The sequence below is a fragment of the Piliocolobus tephrosceles genome, chromosome 19, assembly GCF_002776525.5.
Source record: "Piliocolobus tephrosceles isolate RC106 chromosome 19, ASM277652v3, whole genome shotgun sequence".
NCBI classification, from domain to species: Eukaryota; Metazoa; Chordata; class Mammalia; order Primates; family Cercopithecidae; genus Piliocolobus; species Piliocolobus tephrosceles.
The window spans coordinates 19,971,869-19,996,467 of record NC_045452.1 but is presented as its reverse complement, the minus strand read 5'-3'; the positions used below and the strand labels follow the sequence as shown (position 1 = coordinate 19,996,467).

The window sequence follows — 24,599 nt, the reverse complement described above, 5'->3', positions numbered from 1 at the left end:
CGCCCAGGCTGGAGTGCAGTGGTGCAATCTCAGCTCACTGCAACCTCTGCCTCCTGGGTTCAAGCGATTCTCCTGTCTCAGCCTTCCAAGTAGCTGGGACTACAGGCGCCCGCCACCACACCCAGCTAGTTTTTTATGTTTTTAGTGGAGACAGGGTTTCACCATGTTGGCCAGGCTGATCTCGAACTCCTGACCTCAGGTGATCCACTCGTCCCTGCCTCCCAAGAGACTTTTCATTACAGCTTTGATCTCATTACTTGTTATTGGTCTATTTAGGTTTTGGATTTCTTCACTGCTCACTCTTGGTAGGTTGTGTATGCCTAGGAATTTATCCATTTCTTCTAGGGTTTTCAATTTATTGGCATAGAGTTGTTCATGGTAGCCTCTAATAATCCTTTGAATTTCAGTGATGTTGGTTGTAATGTCTCTTTTTTCATTTCTGATTTTTTTTATTTGGGTTTTCTCTTTTTGTTAGTCAAAGTTTTGTTGATTTTGTTTATCTTTTCAAAAAACTTTCTTTTGTTGATCTTTCAATTTTTGTTTTGTTTCAATTTCATTTATTTCTGCTATGATCTTTATTATTTCTTCTACTAATTTTAGGTTTGGTTTGCTCTTACTTTTCTAGTTCTGGGAGGCGGAGCTTGCAGTGAGCCAAGATCGTGCCACTGCACTCTAGCCTGGGCAACAGAGCAAGACTCTGTCTCAAATAGTAACAATAATGATAATTTAAGACTTGTTTTGTGGCCTACCATATGTTCTATCCTTGAGAATGATCTATATGCTGAGGAGAAGAATGTTTATTCTGCAGCTGTTGGATGAAATTTTCTGTAAATATCTAATAGGTTTATCTGATCTATACTGCAGACTAAGGCTGGTGTTTCTTGGTTGATTTTCTGTTTGGATGATCTGTCTAATGCTGAAAGTGGAGTATTGAAGTCTCTAGCTATTATTGTATTGCGGTCTATCTATTTTTTTTTTTTGAGACAGTCTCGCTCTGTTACCCAGGCTGGAGTGCAGTGGCACCATCTCGGCTCACTGCAAGTTCCGCCTCCTGGGTTCACACCATCCTCCTGCCTCAGCCTCCCATGTAAGCTGAGACTACAGGTGCCCGCCACCATGCCCGGGTAATTTTTTGTATTTTTAGTAGAGACGGGGTTTCACCATGTTAGCCAGGATGGTCTCAATCTCCTGACCTCGTGATCCGCCCGCCTCAGCCTCTGGAAGTGCTGGGATTACAGGCATGAGCCACTGTGCCCTGCTGAGGTCTGTCTCTCTCTTTAGCTCTCAGAATACTTCCTTTATATATCTGGGTGTTCCAGTGTTGGGTGTATATATATTTAAAATGGTTACATTATCTTGCTGAATTGACCCTTTTATATAATGACCTTGTCTCTTTTTATAGTTTTTGTCTTAAAGTCTGTTTTGCCTGATAGAAGCATAGCTATTCCTGGTCTTGTTTGGTTTCCATTTGCATGGAATATCTTTCTCCATCCCTTTATTTTCAGTCTGTGTGTGTCTTTATAGGTGAAGTGTATTTTGTGTAGGCAACACATCACTGGGTCTTGATTTTCTATACATTCTGCCACTCTGTGTCTTTTGATTGGAGAGTTTAGTCCATTTATGTTCAATGTTATTATTGACAAGTAAGGACTTATTCCTGCCACTTTATTGTTTTCTGGTTGTTTTGTGATCTTCTTTCCTTCCTGCTTTCCTTTTAGTAAAGGTGATTTTCTCTGGTGGTATGTGATTTGTTTTTCTAAGACCACCAGAGTGGGCACAAAAGAACCAGTGAGTAGGCAAGGCTAAAAGCAAAACTGCAAATTTATTCTTTGGTCATCTAGCTTCAGGGACCGGAGCTGGGGGGGGGAGGGGTGGAGTTTCTAATACAGTCCCGACAAGAGTGGGGGCTGAGAAAGCCCACCCCCGGTGCATCAGCTGGGAGCGACTTTTCTAGGAGTGGAAGGGCAATAGGCGGGGCACGGGCATGTCGGGGGAAGAGGGGCGCTTCGCAGGTGCCACCAGGTAAATCTTGGTCTCTTCGGATTGACATCACCTGGTGCATGCCTGATTAATCTGCACCTTCCCGGGTGTCAGCCGCATTCTCGCACACAGGGGAAGAGTTGGTGGTGAAGAACCCGGAAGCGCACCATCCTGCCTCCGTTCGTCCAAACAGTCCAACCTTTTATTGATAATAGTGATAAAGGGGCTCCGTGGTCTGTCTGGCTACTTCCTGCTGTTAAGGGGCGTCGCTAAGGTCGGGGCCCATGGTTGGTATTTGGACGTATGGATGAAGAATAAAATAAGGCACAGTATTAGTATAGGAATGAGGAATGGAAGCATTTGTTGGAATATGGGCAAAACCCAGAAGGATGGTCCTGGCAAGGTTGGGGAGTATGAGATAGTTAAGAAAATTTAGTAAGTTTGAGGCGAGTGGGGGAAAGCCAAACTGATTTCCACTGATTGCTTTCAGTAGGGGCCCTTTTTAGTTGGGAATGAGGAATGAGTGCGCAAAGTAATTGTTGGCCAGGCAGCAATTAAGGAGTGGAGTTTTTCGTGGAGTGGATGGCTTTCCACTTACTCCTACTACAGAGATATTGGATGGAAGGCTAGGTCCAGAGAAGGACGGCAAAACAGAATAGGTAGCCTCACTGTCAATTAAAAAATTGTCTTACCCGCTACCAGGAGAGTTACCCGCGGCTCGGCGAGGGTGATGGGGGTCCCCGAGTCTCGGCACCTTCAGTTGTCGTCGTCCAGATGTAGGAGCTGGAAGGAGCTCCCAGGATCCTGGGAAAGGGGGTCACGTGGAGACGCGGCACCTGTTCTCAGGGTGGGGCAATCAGACTTCCAGTGTCCTCCCTGCTGGCAAGCAGGGCAGGGGGTTGCTGGTGGACGAAGGTTAGGACATTCACTGGCCTAATGTCCTGATGCCTTGCACTTATAGCAAGGCTGCGTTGGGGCTCGGGGACCCTGTGGACACCTGTTGGCATAGTGTCCTGCCTTGCCGCACTTCTATAGCAGGCTCTTTTTGCAGCCTTGGAGTCTGTGGGGTGTGTGCTCTCTGGCCTGGGGTTACGACTGGGCTGTAAAACCACTGCTAGGAGCTGTAACTTGTTTGAGGCGAGCCTGCCGTCTCCTCTCTGGAGTTATAGACCTTAAAGGGTAATTTAACTAGGTCTTGTATTGGTGTCTGAGGACCATCCTCTACCTTTTGAAGTTTTTTACGAATGTCAGGAGCTGATTGAGAAATGAAATAAGATGCCAAAATGGTGGCCCCTGTGGGGGAGGCCGGATCTAACCGGGTATATTGGGTTAGAACCTCAGTCAGTTTAGGGTAGAGGCTAGGATAACCTGGAGGTCATGCCAAGTTAAGTCATAGGCCTGACAAAGGTGTCTAAATTCCTTTATGTATATGGTAGGATTAGCTGAGAAATCACCTAAACGCTTCTCAATTTTGGAAAGATCGGCCAATGAAAAAGGGACATGTACTCTGACTACCCCCTCCACCCCAGCCACCTCTCGCAAAGGTGCTAACACTGTAGGAGGGTGTGGGCAGAGATAGGGGACTCAAGACAGCCAGTTGGGGGCCCCAAAGGAGGCATGGGACCGAGTGGATTACTAGTAGATGAGGAGGAAGGAGGAGTCTGGATGGGGGGAGGAGGAGGAGTCTGGGCAGGAAGGGAGGGGGTGGAGAGAAGGAGGAGTATAGGGACGAGAGCTTAAGGCCCAAAAGCCTTGTACGTAATTAATTTCGGACCACTTGCCTAGCTGCTGGCAGAAATTGCCGAGGTCGATCATGCCACAGTGGAAAGGAAAATTAACCGCTTCCTCCTAAGGTCTTGTTCAAGCTGTAAGGTTTTTAAATTGGCTAGGAGGCACCCTAAGGGGGTGCTCTTTGGAAATTTGGACTGAGGGAGGTTTCCCGTTTGTTTCCTCTTTACTTACACAATGGACACAATGGAAATGGAAGTGGATCTCTGCCTGGCTTCAAAGCGTCCTTTGGAACCAGCAGAGACAGACTGGAGGCTCATGGAGCCAAAGTGGAGATTACCTTCAGGCGGACGTCTCCGTCCTGAACGGGGTTTCCCGAGCCACTTGGTGGCTCAAAATGGACCTCGGACCTGCGCAGGATTTTGGCCGAGGGAGGTAAAGAGGAGACAAGGGCACTTACCCCAGAGAGGCCGTGAGAGTGAGGGAAGCGGGTCTCAGGTCCTGGTCCGTCTGCGGTGTGGAAGCAGGAGGAGGTTCCTCAATCCCTAGAGGCCTGAGGAGGGGTCTCCTCCCGGGTCTTCGGCACCAACTGATTTGTTTTTCTAAGACCACCAGAGTGGGCACAAAAGAACCAGTGAGTAGGCAAGGCTAAAAGCAAAGCTGCAAATTTATTCTTTGGTCATCTAGCTTCAGGGACCGGAGCCGGGGGGGAGGGGGTAGAGTTTCTAATACAGTCCCAACAAGAGTGGGGGCTGAGAAAGCCCACCCCCGGTACATCGGCTGGGAGCGACTTTTCTAGGAGTGGAAGGGCAATAGGCGGGGCACGGGCATGTCGAGGGAGGAGGGGCGCTCCGCAGGTGCCACCAGGTAAATCTTGGTCTCTTCGGATTGACATCACCTGGTGCATGCCTGATTAATCTGCACCTTCCCGGGCGTCAGCCGCATTCTCGCACACACGGGAAGAGTTGGTGGTGAAGAAGAACCCGGAAGCGCACCATCCTGCCTCCGTTCGTCCAAACAGTATGTTTTCATTTCTTTTTATTTTTTTGTGTATTGGCTGTATGTTTTTTGATTTGAGGTTAACATGAGGCTTGCAAACAATATCTTATAACCTAATATTTTAAATAGATGATAACACTGATTGCATAAACAGATAAACAAGCAAAGATAAAACTAATAAAAACTCTATATTTTAACTTTGTCCCCAACTTTTTAACTTACTGTACTGTTTAAGTCTTGAAAAGTTGTAGTTATTATTTTTGGTTGGTTCTTTTAGTCTTTCTACTCAAGATATGAGTGGCCTACATACGACAGTGTTATAATATTCTGTATTTTTCTGTGTACCTGTTATTACCAGTAAGTTCTGTACTTTCAGGTGATTTCTTATTGTTCATTAATGTCCTTTTCTTTCAGATTGAAAAACTCCCTTTAGCATTTAGCAGTATGTGAACTGCGTTTTTCAACTCCAGAATTTCTGCTTGATTCTTTTAAATTATTTCAATCTCTTTGTTAAGTCAGTTATCTGATAGGATTCTGAATTCCTTCTCTGTGTTGTCTTGAATTTCATTGAGTTTCCTCAGAACAGCTATATTGAATTCTCTGTCTGAAAGGTCACATATCTCTGTCTCTCCAGAATTGGCCACTGGTACCTTAGTTAGTTCATTTGGTGAGGTCATGTTTTCCTGTATGATCTTGATGCTTGTGATGTTCGTCACTGTCTGGGCATTGAAGTTAGGTATTTATTGTAGTCTTTGCTGTCTGCGCTTGTTTGTACCTGTTCTTCTTAGGAAGACTTTCTAGGTAATAAAAGGGACTACTTGGGTGTTGTGACCTAAGTTTTTGGTCACTGCAGCCATATCTGCATTAGGGGGTACCCCAAGCCTACTAATACTGTGGCTCTTGCAGACCCGTGAAAGTACCACTTGGGTGGTCTTAGATAAGCTCTGGGAGAATTCTCTGGATTACCAGGTGGAGACACTTGTTCTCTTCCCTTACTTTCTCCCGCAAAAATGGAGTCTCTCTCTCTGTGCCTGGAGCTAGGGGAGGGGTGACACAAGCACCTCTGTGGCCACTATCACTAGGACTGTGCTGGGTCAGACCTGAAGCTAGCACAGCACTGGGTCTCACCCAAGGCCTACAGTCACCACTGCCCGGCTACTACCTATGTTTGCTTAAGGCCCTAGGGCTCTACAGTCAGCAGGCAGTGAAGCCAGCGAGGTTATATCCTTCCCTTCAAAGCAGCAAGTTCCTCCGACCCCTATCCTGGGAAGGTCTTTAGATGCCATCTGGGAGGCAGGGCCTGGAGTCAGAAACCTCAGTAATCTCCCTAGTGCTCTATTCTGTTACAGCCTGGCTGACACCCAAGCCATAAGACAAAGTCCTTCCCACTCTTCCCTCCCTTTTGCACAAGCAGAGAAGTCTCTCTCCATGGCCACCACTGCCCCAGCCCTGTGGCAAGTACTGCCTGGCCACTGCTAATGTTCATTCAGGGCCTAAGGGCTCTTGAGTCAGCTTGTGGTGAATGCAGCCAGGCCTGGGACTCCCACTTCAGGGCAATGGGCTCCCCTCTGGCCCAGGACAGGTCCAGAAATGCCATCCCAGAGCCAGTACTTAGAATCTGGGACCCCAAGAGCCCTCTTGGTGCTCTACTGCACTGTAGCTGAGCTGGCACCTAGGCTGATTTATGCTTTTTATGAAGGTACTTGGTGTGTGTGTAGTTGTTCAACTTGGTGTTCCTCCAGGGAGGACAATTGGTGGAGGTTTCTATTTGGATATCTTTTTTTTTTTTTTTTTTGAGACGGAGTTTTGCTCTTTCACCCAGACTGGAGTGCAATGGCACGATCTCAGCTCGCTGCGACCTCTGCCTCCCAGGTTCAAGCGATTCTCCAGCCTCAGCCTCCCGAGTAGCTGGGATTACAGGTGCCCGCCACCATGCCTGGCTAATTTTTTTTTTAATTAAAAAGTAAACTTTAATGTTGAAAATGCAAACTTGGGGAAGGCAGAAAGATCACATACAAGGCTGTCACTTCACACTTGGAAGGCTGCATGGCAGCCAGGCAGAGGCGCTCCTCACTTCCCAGACGGGGCGGCGGCCAGAGAGAGGTGCTCCTCACTTGACAGATGGGGCGGCAGCCACGTGCCTGGCTAAGTTTTGTATTTTTAGTAGAGACAGGGTTTCGCCATGTTGGCCAGGCTGGTGTCAAACTCCTGACCTCAGGTGATCCACCCACCTTGGCCTCCCAAGGTGCTGGGATTACAGGCGTGAACCACCACGCCTGGCCCTATTTGGCCATCTTGCTTTGCCTCCACCTCCTTCATTTGATGGATTTTGATAACAGAACACCCCCATGTAACCACCACCACAATCAGGATATGAGACATTTCTGTTATTCCCCAAATTTCCTTTATGCTCCTTTGTAGTCCATGGCACCCACCCACCCCTGGGCAAACACCTATGTGCTTCCTTTTTTTTTTTTCCCTGCAGGAGGACGTCTTCCTGCTTTCCATCACTGCTGCTTTTAATCATATAGCATGTAGTCTTATGAGTCTGACTTTTCACTTAGCATAATGCTTTTGCAATTTGTGATTGAGTGTTTTCAAACGATTCTGTTTTTTCTCTGTGTTAGCTTGGAAGTTATACACTTTTGAGTAGTAACTGTTGGGAGATCGTTCTCCAAGAGTCACTCTCATGTTTCTATACATCCTGCTAGTGGAGACATTGACTACCTGTTTTTGTCTGTTTAGTGTTGCTATAAAGGAAGACCTAAGTCTGAGTATTATACATAGAAGAGGTTTTATTTGTCTTGGCCGGGCGCGGTGGCTCACACCTGTAATCCCCAGCACTTTGGGAGGCCAAGGCAGGCGGATCATGAGGTCAGGAGATCAAGACCATCCTGGCTAAATGGTGAAACACCGTCTCTACTAAAAATGCAAAAAAAAATTACCTGGGTGTGGTGGCGGGCGCCTGTAGTCCCAGTTGCTGGGGAGGCTGAGGCGGGAGAATGACATGAACCCAGGAGGCGGAGCTTACAGTGAACCGAGATTGCGCCACTGCACTCCAGCCTGGGTGACAGAGCGAGACTCCATCTCGAAAAAAAAAGAAAAGAGGTTTTATTTGTCTCGTGACTCTTCAGGCCGTACAAGAAACATGGTGCCAACATCTCACCAGCGTCACGTGGCAAGAAAGGAAGTGAGGAAGAGAAAAGAAGTTGTTAACTGTTGTTAAAAAGCGCCAGGCTCGGGCCGGGCACTGTGGCTCGTGCCTGTAATCCCAGTACTTTTGGAGGCCAAGGCGGGTGGATCAGCTGAGGTCGGGAGTTTGAGACCAGCCTGACCAACATGGAGAAACCCTGTGTCTACTAAAAAAATACAAAAAAATTAGTTGGGCGTGGTGGTGCATGCCTGTGATCCCAGCTACTCGGGAGGCTGAGGCAGGAGAATTGCTCAAACCCGGGAGGTGGAGGTTGCAGGGAACCAAGATGGCGCCCTTGCACTCCAGCCTGGGTGACAAGAGCGAAACTCTGTCTCGAAGAAAAAAAAAAAGTGCCAGGCTGTTTTTAACAACCAGTTCATATAGGAACAGACAGAGAAAACTCACTCACCCCCACCCCACAGGGAGGGCATTAATTAATTCATGAGGGATCTACCCCTATGGCCCGGACACCTCCCATTGGCCCTCCACCTCTAACATTGGGATCAAAATTTAACATGAGGTTTGGGGGGCAAACTCATGTATTTATAGCACTACCTTTATTTCAGGCTACCTTCAAAGGGTGTTTATACAGCAGATAGCCTTGGAAAATAGAGTTAGGGTCTCCTAGAACACAGAGTAAGTTTGCTTACTTTTCAGCATAATCAAGATTATATCTTCTTCTGGAGCAAAACTTAGACAACAGCAAGCGGGGCAAAGTCTGAAACCATTTGCACATCTTGACAGAACCTTAGAGATTACAAGATATATCTTTGGCCCACTGAAGGTCCATTAGTATCTTCCAGAACAATAAGGTGGTCTTAGAACCCTTTAGCTATGTATTCCCTTCCAGGCTTCAATGCCGTGTGCTGTTGTTTTATTTAGTTTTTATTTTAAACTTAACAAGATACTATACCATCAATACTTATTTAGATTCCCCCACATATTTAACGTGCCATGGGGCTTCATTCTTTCATGCCTCTTTGAGCATCCATCTAGGATCGTGTTCATTCCACATGAAGAGAAAGCTTTTGGCCCAGCACGATGGCTCACGCCTATAATCCCAGCACTTTGGGAAGCCAAGGCGGGAGGATCACTTGAGCCCAGGATTTCCAGACCAGCCCGGGCTACATGGCAAAACATTGCCTTTACTGAAAATACAAAAAGTTAGCTGGGTGTGGTGGTACATGCCTGTAGTCCCAGCTACTTGGGAGGCTGAGGCAGGAGGATTACTTAAACATGGGAGGTTGAGGCTGCAGTGAGCAGTGATCATGCCACTGCACTCCAGCCTGGGTGACAGGAGTGAGACCTTGTCTCCAAAAAAAAAAAAAAAGGAAAGAAAAAGCTTTTATATTTCCTTTCATGTAGGTCTGCTAATGACAAAGTCTCTGGGTTTTTTGTTTGACTAGTGAAATGTTTTAATTTTAACCGTGTTCTTGAAGGTTTTGTTTTTGTTTTCATTTTGTTTTTTGTGCTAAGTACAGAATTCTCATTGGCATTTATTTATTTATTTATTTAGAGACAGAGTCTCGCTCTGTGGCCCAGGCTAGAGTACAGTGGCACGATCTCCGCCTCCCAGGTTCAAGCGATTCTCCCCCCTCCGCCTCCTGAGTAGCTGGGGCTACAACCAACCATGCACCACTACACCTGACTAATTTTTGTATTTTTAGTAGAGATGGGGTTTCACCATGTTGCCAAGGCTGATCTCGAACTCCTGAGCTCAAGTGATTTGCCTGCCTTGGCCTCCCAAAGTGCTGGGATTATAGGCATGAGCCACCGTGCCTGGCCAGCATTTATTTTGTTTTAGCTCTCTGAGGAAGTCATTCCATTATCTCTGGCTTCCATTGTTGAGAAGCCAGCTGTTTTTTTTTTTTTTTTTTGAGATGGGGTCTTGCTCTGTCGCCCAGGCTGGAGTGCAGTGGCCGGATCTCAGCTCACTGCAAGCTCCACCTCCCGGGTTTACACCATTCTCCTGCCTCAGCCTCCCGAGTAGCTGGGACTACAGGCGCCCGCCACCTCGCCCGGCTAGTTTTTTGTTTTTTTTTTAGTAGAGACGGGGTTTCGCTGTGTTAGCCAGGATGGTCTCGATCTCCTGACCTCGTGATCCGCCCGTCTCGGCCTCCCAAAGTGCTGGGATTACAGGCTTGAGCCACCGTGCCCGGCCGAGAAGCCAGCTGTTTTTCTAATGGTTGACCTTTGAAGATAACTTTTTTCCTTCTGCTATTTTAAATATTTCCTCCTTGTATTTTATTTTCAGCAGGTATAATATGCACATGTATCAGCAATTGCTGTGTTACATACAATACATATTGTGCAACATGTGTGTCATTATCAGTTACTATTATGTAACAAACTACTCCAGAACAGCTTATAGCAGTAATCATTTATTTAGTACATAAATCTACAATTTGAGCAGAGCTCAGTGGGAAAGCCTCAGCTCTACTTTATATGGTACCATCTAAGGCAACTCGCAGCTGGCAAGTTGGTGCTGGCTGTTGGCTGGGAGTTCATTCAGGGCTCAGGGCCCAGGATTAAGAGTCCTCACCATGGGTTGCTGCAGCCTCCTTGTGGCATGATGGCTGGGCCCCAAGAGAAGAGAAATAGAAACTTCCAGTCTCTTAAGGCATTGGTCTGGATGCTGGGACAGCATCACTTTTGCCATATTCTGTTGGTAACGCAGTTACATCACCAGATTAAAGGGTAAAGAGATGCAAATTCCCACTGCTCAGTGCAAGGAGTATCAATGATTTAGGGGGCCGTGTTTTAAAACCCCCACAAGGTGCTACATGTGGATTTTGGGGGCTTTCTTGTTTTTGTTTTTTTCTTTGTGTTTTTTTTTTGGCAGTGGCGTCAGGGAGGGCTTATAGGGTGTGTTAAGTCAGCAGAATAATGTTTTTTGTTTATTTTATTTATTTATTTTGAGACAGAGTTTCACTCTTTTGCCTAAGCTGGAGTAAAGGGGGGTGATCTCGGCTCACTGCATGCTAGTCTGGAATTCCTGACCTCAGGTGATCCACCCACCTCGGCCTCCCAAAGTGCTGGGATTACAGGTATGAGCCACTATGCCTGACCGCGGTGGCTCATGCCTGTAATCCCCAGCACTTTGGGAGGCTGAGGCGGGCGGATCACGAAGTCAGGAGATCGAGACCATCCTGGCTAACACGGTGAAACCCTGTCTCTACTAAAAATACAAAAAATTAGCTGCGTGTGGTGGCAGGCGCCTGTAGTCCCAGATACTTGGGAGGCTGAGGCAGGAGAATGGCGTGAACCAGCGAGGTGGAGCTTCCAGTGAGCTGAGATCATGCCACTGCACTCACTCCAGCCTGGGCGACAGAGCGAGAGTCCCTCTCACAAAAAAAAAAAAAAAAAAGAAGGCCAGATGAGGTGGCTCATGCCTGTAATCACAGCACTTTGGGAGGCTGAGGGGGGCGGATCACAAGGTCAGGAGATTGAGACTATCCTGGCTAATATGGTGAAACCCCGTCTCTACTAAAAATACAAAAAAAATTAGCCAGGCATGGTGGCAGGCACCTGTAGTCCCAGCTACTCGGGAGGCTGAGGCAGGAGAATGGCGTGAACCTGGGAGGGGAGCTTGCAGTGAGCCGAGATGGTGCCACTGCACTCCAGCCTGGGCGACAGAGCGAGACTCTGTCTCAAAAAAAAATAAAAATAAAAAATAAAAATTCAGTTTTGGAAAGTTTGCAGATATCAACTCTTCAAATGTGACTTCCATTTGATTCTTTTTCTACTCTGCCTCTGATCCTCCACTTACATATGTATGCTAGATCTTTTATTAGTCTGTGTCTCTTATCTACTTTACTATATTTTCTATTCTTTTGTCTCTCCTTGCTTTATTCTGTTTACTCTTTCCTGATTATATTTTTTTATTCTGTAATTTCCATTTGATCCTTTTTTGATCATTCAAAGGTCTTTGCCAAAATTCTAAATTTCCTTTTTTAACCTCTCGAATGTTATCCCAGTTACTTTAAAGTCTATTTTGGATAACTTAAATATTTATAGCTCCCTCACTTATAGATATGTTTCTTTTGTATATTGTTTCTGTTGGTTTTCTTTCATGTCTTATCTCCACATATGCCTGGTGGCCTGGTGAGTTTTGATTATGTGCTGGTCATTGTATTTGCAAGTATGCTTGTAGAAATAATCTGGAGTGGCTGGGGGCGGTGGCTCGTGCCTGTAATCCCAGCACTTTGGGAGGCTGAGGTGGGTGGATCATGAGGTCAGGAGATCAAGACCATCCTGGCTAACACGGTGAAACCCCGTCTCTACTAAAAATGCAAAAAATTAGCCCAGCGTGGTGGCAGGTTCCTGTAATCCCAGCTACTCTGGAGACTGAGGCAGGAGAATCGCTTGAACCAGGAGGCAGAAGTGGCAGTGACCAGAGATCATACCACTGCACTCTAGCCTGGGCAACAGAGCTGGAGTCTCAAAGAAAAAAAGAAATAATCTGGAGCCTAGTTTGATGTTTCCTTATAAAGAATGAATTTATTTTTGCTTCTCCCAGGTACCTGGGAACACTTGCAACTAGGATACCCTCAGTCTAGTTTCTGGAACTGAAATTACTTGAGGCTGAACTGTGGTCCCTGTGAGACGTGTCTGTGTATGGCTCACCCTTATTCCGAGGCTAAGTAGTTCTTTAGGACCCTAACCCAAAGTAAGAGATGTTCATCAGGGCTCTCCTCTTGGCAGACCCCTGGGCTCCAGTCCCTGTGTCCTGAGCCCCATGAGGTTGTTGCTGGTGCTGCTCATGCCCCATCCTCTCCAGTAACAGCCACCTGAACACTGAGCTCAGTTCCTCAGTTTCCATCATTCCTTCCAGCCTAGTGAGTCATCAGTGTCTTTTGAGGTATATAGTGCCTGCCAGCAGATGTTTTTTAATAATTTGTCCAGCATTTCTGGCTGTCCTCAGTAGGTGGTCTGTTTCATATTCCCTAGTCTGCCGTTAATGGAAAGTGGAAGTTCTGAGACAGAAGCATCATTCCCATCAGCATTCAAATGCCTGATTATACTTTCCCCGTTCCCCACTTTATTTGCTCCTCTCCACAGCAAAACTCCTCAAAAATATCTGTCTTTGCAATCTTCAGATTCTCACGTCCTGTCCTTAAACCCACTTTAATCAGGTCTTGGTTCCCACCATTCCACTAAAAGTATTGTTGTCAAGGTCGTGCATGTCTCCGTGATGCTAATTCCAGTGGTCGGTTTTCAGTTGTCATTCTCTGACATACCAGCAACACTTGATGTGGATTGCTCTGATGTTGAGGGGTTGGTGAGATGAAGGAAAAACCCAGCCAAAGGCAATGAGGAATGACTTCCTTCCGCCTCCTCCTTCCCTACCTTAGTTGTGGTTTTTGTTGTTTCTCTAACACTGATTACCTTATAGTTTATTTAATGTACTTCCTTATTTTATGTTTTTACTTAAGTCATTTTGTTGATCTCCCCCATAATAACATAGGCTCAGACCAAGTGCGGTGGCTCACGCCTGTAATTCCAACACTTTGGGAGACCGAGGTGGGTGGATCACTCGTTCAAGACCAGGATCAGGAGTTCAAGACCAGCCTGGCGAACATGGCGAAACGCTGTCCCTACTAAAAATACAAAAATTAGCTGGGTGTGGTGGCACACGCCTGTAATCCCAGCTACTAGGGAGGCTGAGGCAGGAGAATTACAGGAGAATTGCTTGAACCCCGGGGGGGCCGACGTTGCAGTGAGCTGAGATCACGCCACTGCACTCCAGCCTGGGTGACAAAGTGAGACTGTGTCTCAAAAAACAAACAAACAAAAATAGGCAGCCGGGCACGGTGGCTCATGCCTGTATCCCAGCACTTTGGGAGGCCAAGGTGAGCAGATCATGAGGTCAGGAGATCAAGACCATCCTGGCTAACACAGTGAAACCCCGTCTCTACTAAAAAGTAGGAAAAAAAAGTAGCTGGGCGTGGTGGCGGGCGCCTGTAGTCCCAGCTACTCGGGAGGGTGAGGCAGGAGAATGACATGAACCCGGGAGGCAGAGCTTGCAGTGAGCCAAGATCGCACTACTGTACTCCAGTCTGGGCAACAGAGTGAGACTCCATCTCAAAAAAAAAAAAAAAAAAACAGGCTTCAGGAGGGCAGAGCATTTTATGCAATTGTTCATTAATTGACTCCTCCATTTGGCACAGATCATATGCTCAGTAGTTAATTGTTAATTGACGCACTCTCTGTGGAACAACAGACTGGTCCCGTGAGCCAACACTCTCTGGGAACTGCCTCTACTAGACTCTGGCCGGCTGCTGCGCCTGTAGTGGTTTGCAAGACAAAACCTTCTGGTATGTTAAAAGCCCTGGTCAGAACTTTAAGTAACCATCACTGACATGTAATGGTTTTGGTTTTGAAAGTGCTTTTATGGTGCTTTTTCATCTGTGCTCCAGCACCTCTGGGAGGTAGGTAGGACAGGTACAGTTAGTCTCATATTTCAAATGGGGCTTGGAGAGGGAAAAGGATTTCCCAAGATCACACAGCACCTTAGTAGCAAAACTTGGACTCAACCCCAACACTTAAAAATGAACAAAGCTGGCTGGGTGTGGTGGCTCATGCCTATAATCCCAGCACTTTGGGGGGCCCAGGCAGACAGGTCACCTGAGGCCAGGAGTTTAAGATCAGCCTGGCCAACATGACAAGACCCTGTCTCTTCTAAAAATACAAAACATTAGCCAGGTGTGGCGGCACGTGCCTTTAATCCCAGCTACGCTGAAGGCTGAGGTAGGAGAATTGCTCCACCCGGGAGGTGAAGGTCTCAGTGAGCTGAGATTACAACACTGCACTCCAGCCCAGGTGACAAAACGAGACTCTGTCTCCAAAGAAAAAAAAAAAAAAAAAAAAATTGGCATGGTGGTGCATGCCTGTAATCCCAGCTACTCAAGAGCTAAGGTAGGAGGATCCCTTCAGCCTAGGACTTCCAAAATGCAGTGAGTCATGATCACACCACCACACCCCAGCCTGGGTTACAGAGCAAGACCTTGTCTCTAAAAAACAAAGTCTAAGCTAAATGCCATTATGTCATTTACATGTGTATAGATGTGTGTGTGTGTGTGTGTGTGTGTGTGTTTGCTTTGGAGGGGATTCAGGCTGGGACAGGCCAGGCTGCAGTCTGGGGACCTTCTGATTCCAGCGGGGATGTGGGCCGAGGGTGCCGCCTGGCTCATTTCTGGGTCTTGCTCCTCTGTCCTGGCTCTACAGACTCTTCCAGCTGGAGTTGGAGGCTGACGCCCTGGTGAATTTCCAGCAGTATTCTTTGCAGCTGCTACCCTTCTATGAGAGCTCCCCCAAAGTCTTGCACACTGAGGTCCTGCAGCACCTGACCGACCTCATCCGTAACCACCCCAGCTGGTCAGTGGCCCACCTGGCCGTGGAGCTAGGGATCCGCGAGTGCTTCCATCACAGCCGTGTCATCAGGTGAGCAAGGGAACAAGACCATTTGGACAATGTGTGTGTATGTGTGTACCTGCTTGTGTGGGCAGTGGGGGCCGCAGGCCTCCGTTCCCCTCCATAGTTTGACTTAAAAAGGAGCAGGGCCTGGCATGGTTGCTCACTAATGCAGTCCCAGCACTTTGGGAGGCTGAGGAGCGAGGATCATTTGAGGCTAGGAGTTCAAGACCAGCCTGGCAAAATAGCAAGACCTTGTCTCTACGAAAAAATTAAAAGATTAGCTGTGTGTGGTGGCATGTGTCTGTAGTCCTAGCCACTTGGGATGCTGAGGCAGGAGGATTACTTGAGCCCAGGAGTTAGAGGTTACAGTGAGCTATGATTGTACCTCTGCACTTCAGCCTGGGCGACAGAATGAGACCTTGTCTCCAGGAAAAAAGAAAAAAAAAAAAAAAAGGTGCTGCATTGCTACCAGATTAAAATGTAAGAAGGACAATGTAATGTTTTTCTGAGGCCGGAGTGCCCACCAGGTGCCAGGCCTGTGGAAGGTGATTTCTACCCACTGTGAAATTGAATTTTCCCAACCCCTGCAAGGTATCATCATTTTATTTTATTTTATTGTTTTTGGAGACAGAGTCTTAGTCTGTCACCCAGGCTGGAGTGCAGTAGTGTGATCTCGGCTCACTGCAACCTCTGCCGCCTGGGTTCAGGCGATTCTGCTGCCTCAGCCTCTGAAGTAGCTGGGAGTACAGGTGTGTGCCATCATGCCCAGGTAATTTTTGTATTTTTAGTAGAGACAGTGTTTCACCGTGTTGGCCAGATTGGTCTCGAACTCCTGACCTCAGGTGGTCTGCCCTCCTCGGCCTCCCAAAATGCTGGGATTACAGGCATGAGCCACCATGCCCGGCCCACGTATTGTCATTCTAGAGAGAGCTAACAGGACTTGTGCAGGTCACTCAGCCAGAGGTGGTGAAAGAGGAGCTTGGATCCCTGGTGTCTGCTTCCAGGCTGCTGTTCTGTAAGCTGAAGGCCTCGTTTTATGAATCCATTCAGCCAGCAGATGGAGCAGCGGTTGCCCCTGGTGAGGGTACTGTGCCCACACTTGGCACAGGATACCAGTTGGCCATCTTGTGCAGAGGTAGCCACACCTCCTCTGAGTCTCTACCCTAGATGGCTCAGTTAAGCTCCCAGGCCCAGAACTCAAAACCTCACTGCTGGCCGGGTGTGCTGGCTCATACCTGTAATCCCAGCACTTTTGGAGGCTGAGGCAGACATATCACTTGAGGTCAGGAGTTTGAGACCAGCCTGGCCAACATGGTGAAACCCTGTCTCTACTAAAAATACAAAAAATTAGCCAGGTGTGGTGGCGCATGCTTGTAATCCCAGCTACTCGAGAGGCTGACGCTTGAACCAGGGAGGCGGAGGTTGCAGTAAGCCGAGATTGCATCACTGCATTCCAGCCTGGGCAACAAGAACGAAACTCCATCTCAAAAATCAAAACAAAACAAAAACCCTCACTGCACTTTAGTTTCCAGGCGTGCTCTTGGACAGCACCGTGTCTCATCTCACCACTGCTCTGTCCATTTCCTGGGGCAGGCACAGCAGGTTGTGTAGATAAGGATATTGACACCAAGGAAGGTTAAGTGAATTGCCTGAGGCTAGTGAGATATCCGCATCTGCGACCCTTTCCTGTGCCACCACCCTGCCCACTTCCTGCTGGTGTGGCCTTGGGGTCCATCTCTTGTACAAGTGAGCAAACTGAAAAAAACCTGATACGGGTCACATCGGATATAAATACATTCAAATCAGCCCAACTAGCTAAGTGGTGGGAATGCTTTTGAGCTCAAATAAACCAGAATGTCTGAGTTTCCGACTTAGGTTCCCCTGCCGTCTTGTGCCACACCTGCTCGCCTCTGCTCACCCTGGCCCTTCCCTGCAGCTGTGCCAATTGCACTGAGAATGAGGAGGGCTGCACACCCCTGCACCTGGCCTGCCGCAAGGGTGATGGGGAGATCCTTGTGGAGCTGGTGCAGTACTGCCACGCTCAGATGGATGTCACTGACAACAAGGGAGAGACTGTCTTCCATTATGCCGTCCAGGGTGACAATTCCCAGGTGCTACAGGTGAGTAGAGGGAGGGGCAGGGTGACTGGTACTGATACCTCCCGGTGTCCACAGTTCCCGTTGGGCCCCTGGGCTCAGGTGTCACTCTTGGGCCTCTTACTGTCCCCCGTTGGTCCTTGAGGCCTGAGCTCCTTCATGGAGGGTACAGACCCCTCCCTGGCTCTTCCCTCCCAGCCCTTTTCCAGGAGCCACTGTCCTCGGTCTCTTTGCTTGATAACCCTAGGGATGACCTCCAACCCAGCAAAATAAACCCAAGGCCCAGCTCCAGTCAGTCAGTTCAGTTCCACTTTTCCTGAGCACAGACTGTGAGCCGGATACCTGCCTGGAGGGGCTCCTGGGCCAGCGGGACCTGGGCTTAACCTTTTGCAAGCTTGTCCAACATGTGGCCCTGCAGGCTGCATGCAGCCCAGGACAGCTTTGAATGTGGCCCAACACAAATTCATAAACTTTCTTAAAACATTATGAGATTCATGCACGGACCTTTTTTTTAGATCAGCTATCGTTAGAGGTCATGTATTTTATGTGTGATCTGAGACAATTCTTCCAATGTGGCCCAGGGAGGCCAAAATATTGGACACCCCTGTTTTACAGCAGTTCAAACCAAGCAAACTGAACTCTCTCCATCCAGTTCCTGTAGGCGTTTATGCCAGAGGCCTTCCTGTTAACATTTTGATTACCTGGGCAAAAGATGTGATTTTTTAATTGTGGGCAAGCTGATGGGTGATTAATTATTAAATAGCTGTTTCATATATTAGATTGAACAGAAAAGACAGGATGTTGGATTATGTTTTATTGTCTAGAATTAGAAAATTCTTCTAAAGATCATGCTCTCACTGCCTTGGCATCAGGATGCAACCACGTTATTCCAGAAAATGTGGATTCTTTTTTTTTTTTTTTTTTTAAGACAGAGTCTCCCTCTGTCGCCCAGGCTGGAGTGCAGTAGTGCCATCTCGGCTCACTGCAACCTCTCGGCTCACCTGCACGGTTCAGGTGATACTCGTGCCTCAGCTTCCTGAGTAGCTGGGATTACAGGCATGTGCCACCAAGCCTGGGTAATTTCCATATTTTTAGTAGAGACGGGGTTTTGCCGTGTTGCCCAGGCTGGTCTCCACTCCTGGCCTCAAGTGAGCCACCTGCCTCGGCCTCCCAAAATGCCAGGATTACAGATGTGAGCCACCGCGCCCGGCCCAGAAAATGTGGATTCCATATCTTAGTGCTTCGTGCTCTCAGGGAAGGGAATTCTCCAACCACAGTTGAGCTCCACTTTCGCTGACAATCCTCTGCGTACCCAGCACGGTGCCGCGCAGACCCTGCCTCCACGTGGGGGCGTGCACACCCGCTTCTCAGTGGTCATGCACGACTGCAGCTGTCCTTTATCGGGTGCTGATTGGTGCCTGACCCTGAGCTGAGTGTTGTATATGTTCTAGTTAATTCTGAGAATACACTTATGGGGTGGAGGTCATTATTCCCCTTTCCTCTCTGAAGAAACTGAGGTTCAGTGTTGTTAAGAAGCAGGCCCAGGGAGGGCCACAAAGCTGAGAGGGTGGGGCTTGATCTTTCACTGGCCTTGATGCCAGCCCCTTGCTCTCCCTGCTGTATCTCTGGCCTGCCTCCAGGCCCAGTGGGACTGCTGTGAGGTGACCCTGGTGTCACATAGGTGCACTGTGGTTGTAATGAACCTCATAGGGACAGCATTCAGCTAAAAGAGAGTAAAACCCTCCTAGTGCTTTCTTTTTTTTGAGACAGGGTCTGTCTAGCTCTGTTGCCCAGGCTGGAGTGGAGTGGTGCTATCATGGCTCACTGCAGCCGCCACCTTCTGGGCTCAGGTGATCCTCCCACCTCAACCTCCTGAGCAGCTGGGACTACAGGCTCGTGCCACCACACAGGCTAATTTTTAAAAATTTTTTGATAGAGATGGGTCTCCCTGTGTTGCCCAGGCTGGTATCAAACTCCTGGTCTCAGGTGATCCTCTCGCCTCCCAACGTGTTGGGATTATAGGTTTGAGCCACTGCACCTGGCCCCTAGTTCTCTTTTTAATACTGCTGTTCTTTCATTGGAAACATAGTACCTGTGTGTAGAAAAACATCAATCAGGACAGAATGAAAAGCCAGAATCACCCCCACCTGGACCCCCAGTGCCCATCCTGAGATACGGCCACCTTTTAAGTTCCTTGACTCAGAAACGTTTCATGTGAGCCACAGTCATGCCAGGTCACCCCTTCCTTCCTATGGGAGGGAAGGCACTTGGCTTTCCTGGTGCTTCTCTTTACTTTTTTTTTTTTTTTTTTTGAGACAGAGTTTTTGCCGTGTTGCCCAGGCTGGAGTACAATGGCGCAATCTCAGCTCAGTACAACCTCTGCCTCCTGGGTTCAAGCAATTCTCTTGCCTCAGCCTCCCAAGTAGCTGGGATTACAGGCGCCTGCCACCACGCCCAGTTACTTTTTGTATTTTTAGTAGAGATGACATTTTACCATGTTAGCCAGGCTGGTCTCAAACTCTTGACCTCGAGTGATCCATCCACCTTGGCATCCCAAAGTGCTAGGATTACAGGCGTGAGCCACTGCGCCCGGCCTCTTTACGTTCTTATTAGCATCCTATGGAGTCAAACTTCCCTTCCTATTTCATCAGCTCCTTGGAAAGAATGCAGTGGCTGGCCTGAACCAGGTGAATAACCAAGGGCTGACCCCGCTGCACCTGGCCTGCCAGCTGGGGAAGCAGGAGATGGTCCGCGTGCTGCTGCTGTGCAATGCTCGGTGCAACATCATGGGCCCCAACGGCTACCCCATCCACTCGGCCATGAAGTTCTCTCAGAAAGGGTAAGACCTCCCTTCCCACCGCATCTGCTGGCCTGCTGGGCTCCGGCTCTCCTATCACCTGTCCCATGCCTGAGGCAAGCAGTGGCCACCATAGATCTTAGCATCTCCAACCTTACAGCAGAGGCCCCGGGTTCACAAGCCTCATTAGGCCAGCCTGGCCTGAAGAAAGTGCTCTGTCATTTTATTATGGGTAGGAATCTCGGTTCACAAGTTCAGCTGTGCAAGGAGGAGACGTTACAATTTTACTGGCTGGGCGCAGTGGCTCACGCCTGTAATCCCAACACTTTGGGAGGCTGAGGCGGGCGGATCACCTGAGGTCGGGAGTTCGAGACCAGCCTGACCAACATGAATAAACCCCATCTCTACCAAAAATACAAAATTAGCTGGGCGTGGTGACGCATGCCTGTAATCCCAGCTACTTGGGAGGCTGAGGCAGGAGAATCAGTTGAACCCAGGAGGCGGAGGTTGCGGTGAACTGAGATTGTACCCTTGTAGTCCAGCCTGGGCAATAAGAGCAAAACTTCATCTCAAAAAAAAAAAATAAAAATAGAAATAAATTTCTGTAATGCACCTTAATTCCTAGGAGTGAATCTACCTGTTCAAAACTGGAGACAGCCAATCTTAGCCCTCTTTGGGTCTCCTCTTTCCAGCTCCCCTCCAGGTGGTACTCCAGTTCTGGAGTCAGATGCAACCCCAAGGGCCCAGCTGTCCCCTCCTCTAACCCAGCCCAGCCTGGTCTGAACAGCGCCTGATGGCTTCAGTGCTCCTTGGTTTCTTGTGTGCCCAGCTCAAAGCCTGGGAAATGCTTGGTAAGGTGGCCAAGGGCCCATCCGATGCCTCTTTCCTTTCTGGCTGGTGGCACCACTGGGAGGCAGGTGCAGGCCCACGTTTTGGGAGCCTGGGAAATCCTGGTATCAGGAAAATTATTTTCAAAAAGGTGGGGGATGAGATAAAAAGGATAATAAGAGATGAATATCTCAAGTCTCAAAATACTATCTAGGCCGGGCACAGTGGCTCACACCTGTAATCCCAGCACTTTGGGAGGCTGAGGTGGGTGAATCACCTGAAGTCAGGGGTTCAAGACCAGCCTGACCAATATGGTGAAGCCCTGTCTCTACTAAAAATACAAAAAGTAGCCGGGTGTGGTGGTGTATGCCTGTAGTCCCAGCTACTCGGGAGGCTGAGACAGGAGAATTACTTGAACCCAGGAGGCAAAGAAAGAAAGAAAAAAATACTATCTAGAAGGAACAATATCTAGAGTGAATGAATGAGCCAGTGAGTCCTTCGATCCTGGCACTGTGCTAAAGCACTGGCCTCACCGAAATGAATAAGCCACTCCAGGACAGGAGACAGCCCAGCCACCCAGAACCTCACAGCGCAGTGCCGGACAAGCAGTGAGAAGGCACGGGCAGGCAGCACTCAGGCGGGGAGGCTGGCACTCGTGCCTGTCCTCGGGTTATTCCTTCCTCTGGGAGCTGCATCCACCTTGCTAGCCCCATGGGGCATTACTAGCCCTTCTAAGGGCTGGACCAAGCCTGGACAAACCCTCCTTTCCTTGAATCTCCCAAGCATAGCCAAAATGAGCTAGAACTTTCAGAAATACTTGACCAAACGGAGAAGATACCAACACCCCCAGCCCCGAAATCAGGTTCCCCAGTTGCAGGTTGTGACCTGATTGGACACCCGGTGACGGGTGATGCTCTTCTCTACCTAAAGGGCTGGCACATGACCCCACTCTTGCTTGGCTTCAACCACCCTGAGCTGTACTGGGCAGGAGCTGTAATTGACCAGTTTTCTCTCTCTTCAAACAACCTCAGCCCTCACTGGTCCCTCTCTGTCGCCACACAGGCCATCCTGGGTGGGTCCAGTGCCTCATCACATAAGAGAATCTTTGCAAAGAAGACAAAGGAAGAGGCTCCTACCTTGAGTGGAGCAGGGAGATCCCTTATCCACATGGCAGCCAGCACAGCCCTACTCCAAGATTCACACAGCCTCAGTGTTACTGACAAGTGGTTCCCTCACGGCTCAGACTAGGAGCCCCCTCGCTGTTTTTCTTTTTCTTTTCTTTGGTTTTTTTTTGAGACAGAGTTTCACTCTGTCACCCAGGCTGGAATGCAATGGCATGATCTTGGCTCACTGCAACCTCTGCCTCCCAGGTTCAATCAATTCTCCTGCCTCAGCCTCCCAAGGAGCTGGGATTACAGGTGTGCACCACCATGCCCAGCTAATTTTTGTATTTTTAGTAGAGATGGGGTTTTACCATGTTGACCAGGCTAGTCTTGAGGTCCTGACCTCAGGTGCTCCACCCGCCTTGCCCTCCCAACATGCTGGGATTACAGGCATGAGCCACCGTGTCTGGCCACCTCTGCTGTTTTTCAATGCAGCTGACCTTTCCCACAAAGCTAGGTTTGTGCCTGCAGTTCTCAGATGATTAAGCTCCTGCTGGGGAAGGGAAACAGATAATCCCAGACAGTGAGATGGAGGCTGAGACTGAGGATGCCAGGGTTCTGCACTAGGAGCTCAGAGATGGCCGCTCAGGCAGCTGGAGTTCAGGGAAGGCTTGGGGGCAGCAGAGCTCGAGCCAAGCCATGGACCCCAGCTGGAGCTGGCCACTGGGGTGAAGACTTGGGGGGCTCCAGAAGGCCCAGGGAAAGAAGCTGCGCCTGACTCCATGTGCCTAGTGCTGAGCACCAAGCCCTGGCATAAGGGCTGTAGGGAGCTGGGCAGCATAAATCCTGGGCCTGTGCTGGGCACCTCTAATAAAGGAGAAGAGCAGCTGAACACTAGCGCTGTCCCAGCCACTGGCTTAATTCATGTGGGCTATTTCACTACAGCCCAGAGAACTGATGTATTTTATTCCCCTTTTAAAGATGAGGGCCAAGTGTGGAGGCTCATGCCTCTAATCCCAGCACTTTGGGAGGCTGAGGCAGGAGGAGGGCTTGAGCCCAGGAGTTTGAGGCTACAGTGAGCTGTGATCATGCCATTGCCCTCCAGCCTGGGTGACAAAGGGAAATCCTGTCTCAAACAAACAAACAAACAAAAAACAGATGAGGAAACCAAGACTTAGAGAGATTAGGTAACTTGCTCAGAGTCAGGCAGTCAGTAAGTGCCAGACCTGGAAATTAAACCCGTGTGGACTGTCCTGGTAATTACACTAAAAAAAAATTAAAAAATTAGAAAATTAAAAAAAACTTTATTGAGCTATAGTTCCTATTCCATGCAATCCACCTATTGAAAGTACACAATGGTTCTGATATATTATGTTGGTTTTTCCAACTGTGGTAAATTATATATAACATAAAATTTGCCATTTTAACCGCTTTTGTTTTTTGTTTTTGAGATGGAATTTCACTCTTGTTGCTCAGGCTGGAGTGCAATGGCGCGATCTTGGCTCACCACAACCTCCACCTCCCGGGTTCCAGTGATTCTCCTGCCTCAGCCTCCCGAGTAGTAGCTGGGATTACAGGCATGCACCACCATGCCCAGCTAATTTTGTATTTTTTAGTAGAGACTGAGTTTCTCCATGTTGGTCGGGCTGGTCTCGAACTCCCGACCTCAGGTGATCCACCCACCTCAGCCTTCCAAAGTGCTGGGATTACAGGCGTGAACCACCGCACCTGGCCCATTTTAACCACTTTTAAGTATACACTTCAGTGGTTTTAATCACATTTACAATGTTGTCCAACCATCACCCCTATTTCTAAAACTTTTCTTATCACCTCAAACAGAAACTCTGTAACCATTGATAACTCCCCATTCTCTCCTCCCCACAGCCCCTGATAACCTCCCATATCCTGTCTGTCTCTCAGAACTTGCCTGTTCTAGAACCTCATATCAGTGAAATCATACAGTATTTGTCCTTTTGTGCCAGGCTTATTTCACTTAGCATGATATCTTCAAGATTCATCCATGTTGTAGCATGTATCAGGATTTCCTTTCTTTTTTTTTTTTTTATTTAAGTTCTAGGTACATGTGCACAACGTGCAGGTTTGTTACGTATGTATACATGTGCCATGTTGGTGTGCTGTACCCATTAACTCGTCATTTACATTAGGTATATCTCCTAATGCTATCCCTCCCCCTTCCCCCTCCCCACAATAGGACCCGGTGTGTGATGTTCCCCTTCCTGTGTCCAAGTGATCTCATTGTTCAATTCCCACCTATGAGTGAGAACATGCGGTGTTTGGTTTTCTGTTCTTGTGATAGTTTGCTGAGAATGATGGTTTCCAGCTGCATCCATGTCCCTACAAAGGACACAAACTCATCCTTTTTTATGGCTGCATAGTATTCCAGTTTCCTTTCTTTTTAAGGCAGAACACTATTTTGTTTATCCATTCAGTCCTTCACT

At 48.3% G+C, this 24,599-nt stretch overlaps 1 protein-coding gene across 6 annotated transcripts in view; it reads left to right on the top strand.

Annotated features, from left to right (window-relative positions):
- The window catches only part of PLA2G6 (phospholipase A2 group VI), a 64,106-nt gene that overhangs the window by 14,718 nt on the left and 24,789 nt on the right, over positions 1-24,599 (top strand). For 5 of the 6 annotated variants that reach the window (XM_023222036.1, XM_023222033.2, XM_023222037.2 and 2 more), the window contains exons 3-5: positions 15,128-15,343; positions 17,253-17,436; positions 20,064-20,251. In XM_023222036.1, coding sequence (XP_023077804.1) covers positions 15,128-15,343; positions 17,253-17,436; positions 20,064-20,251 — 588 coding nt within the window. Of the gene's footprint in view, positions 1-15,127; positions 15,344-16,942; positions 17,437-20,063; positions 20,252-24,599 lie in introns of those variants that run through there. The other variant, XM_023222038.3, reaches the window with a different exon arrangement.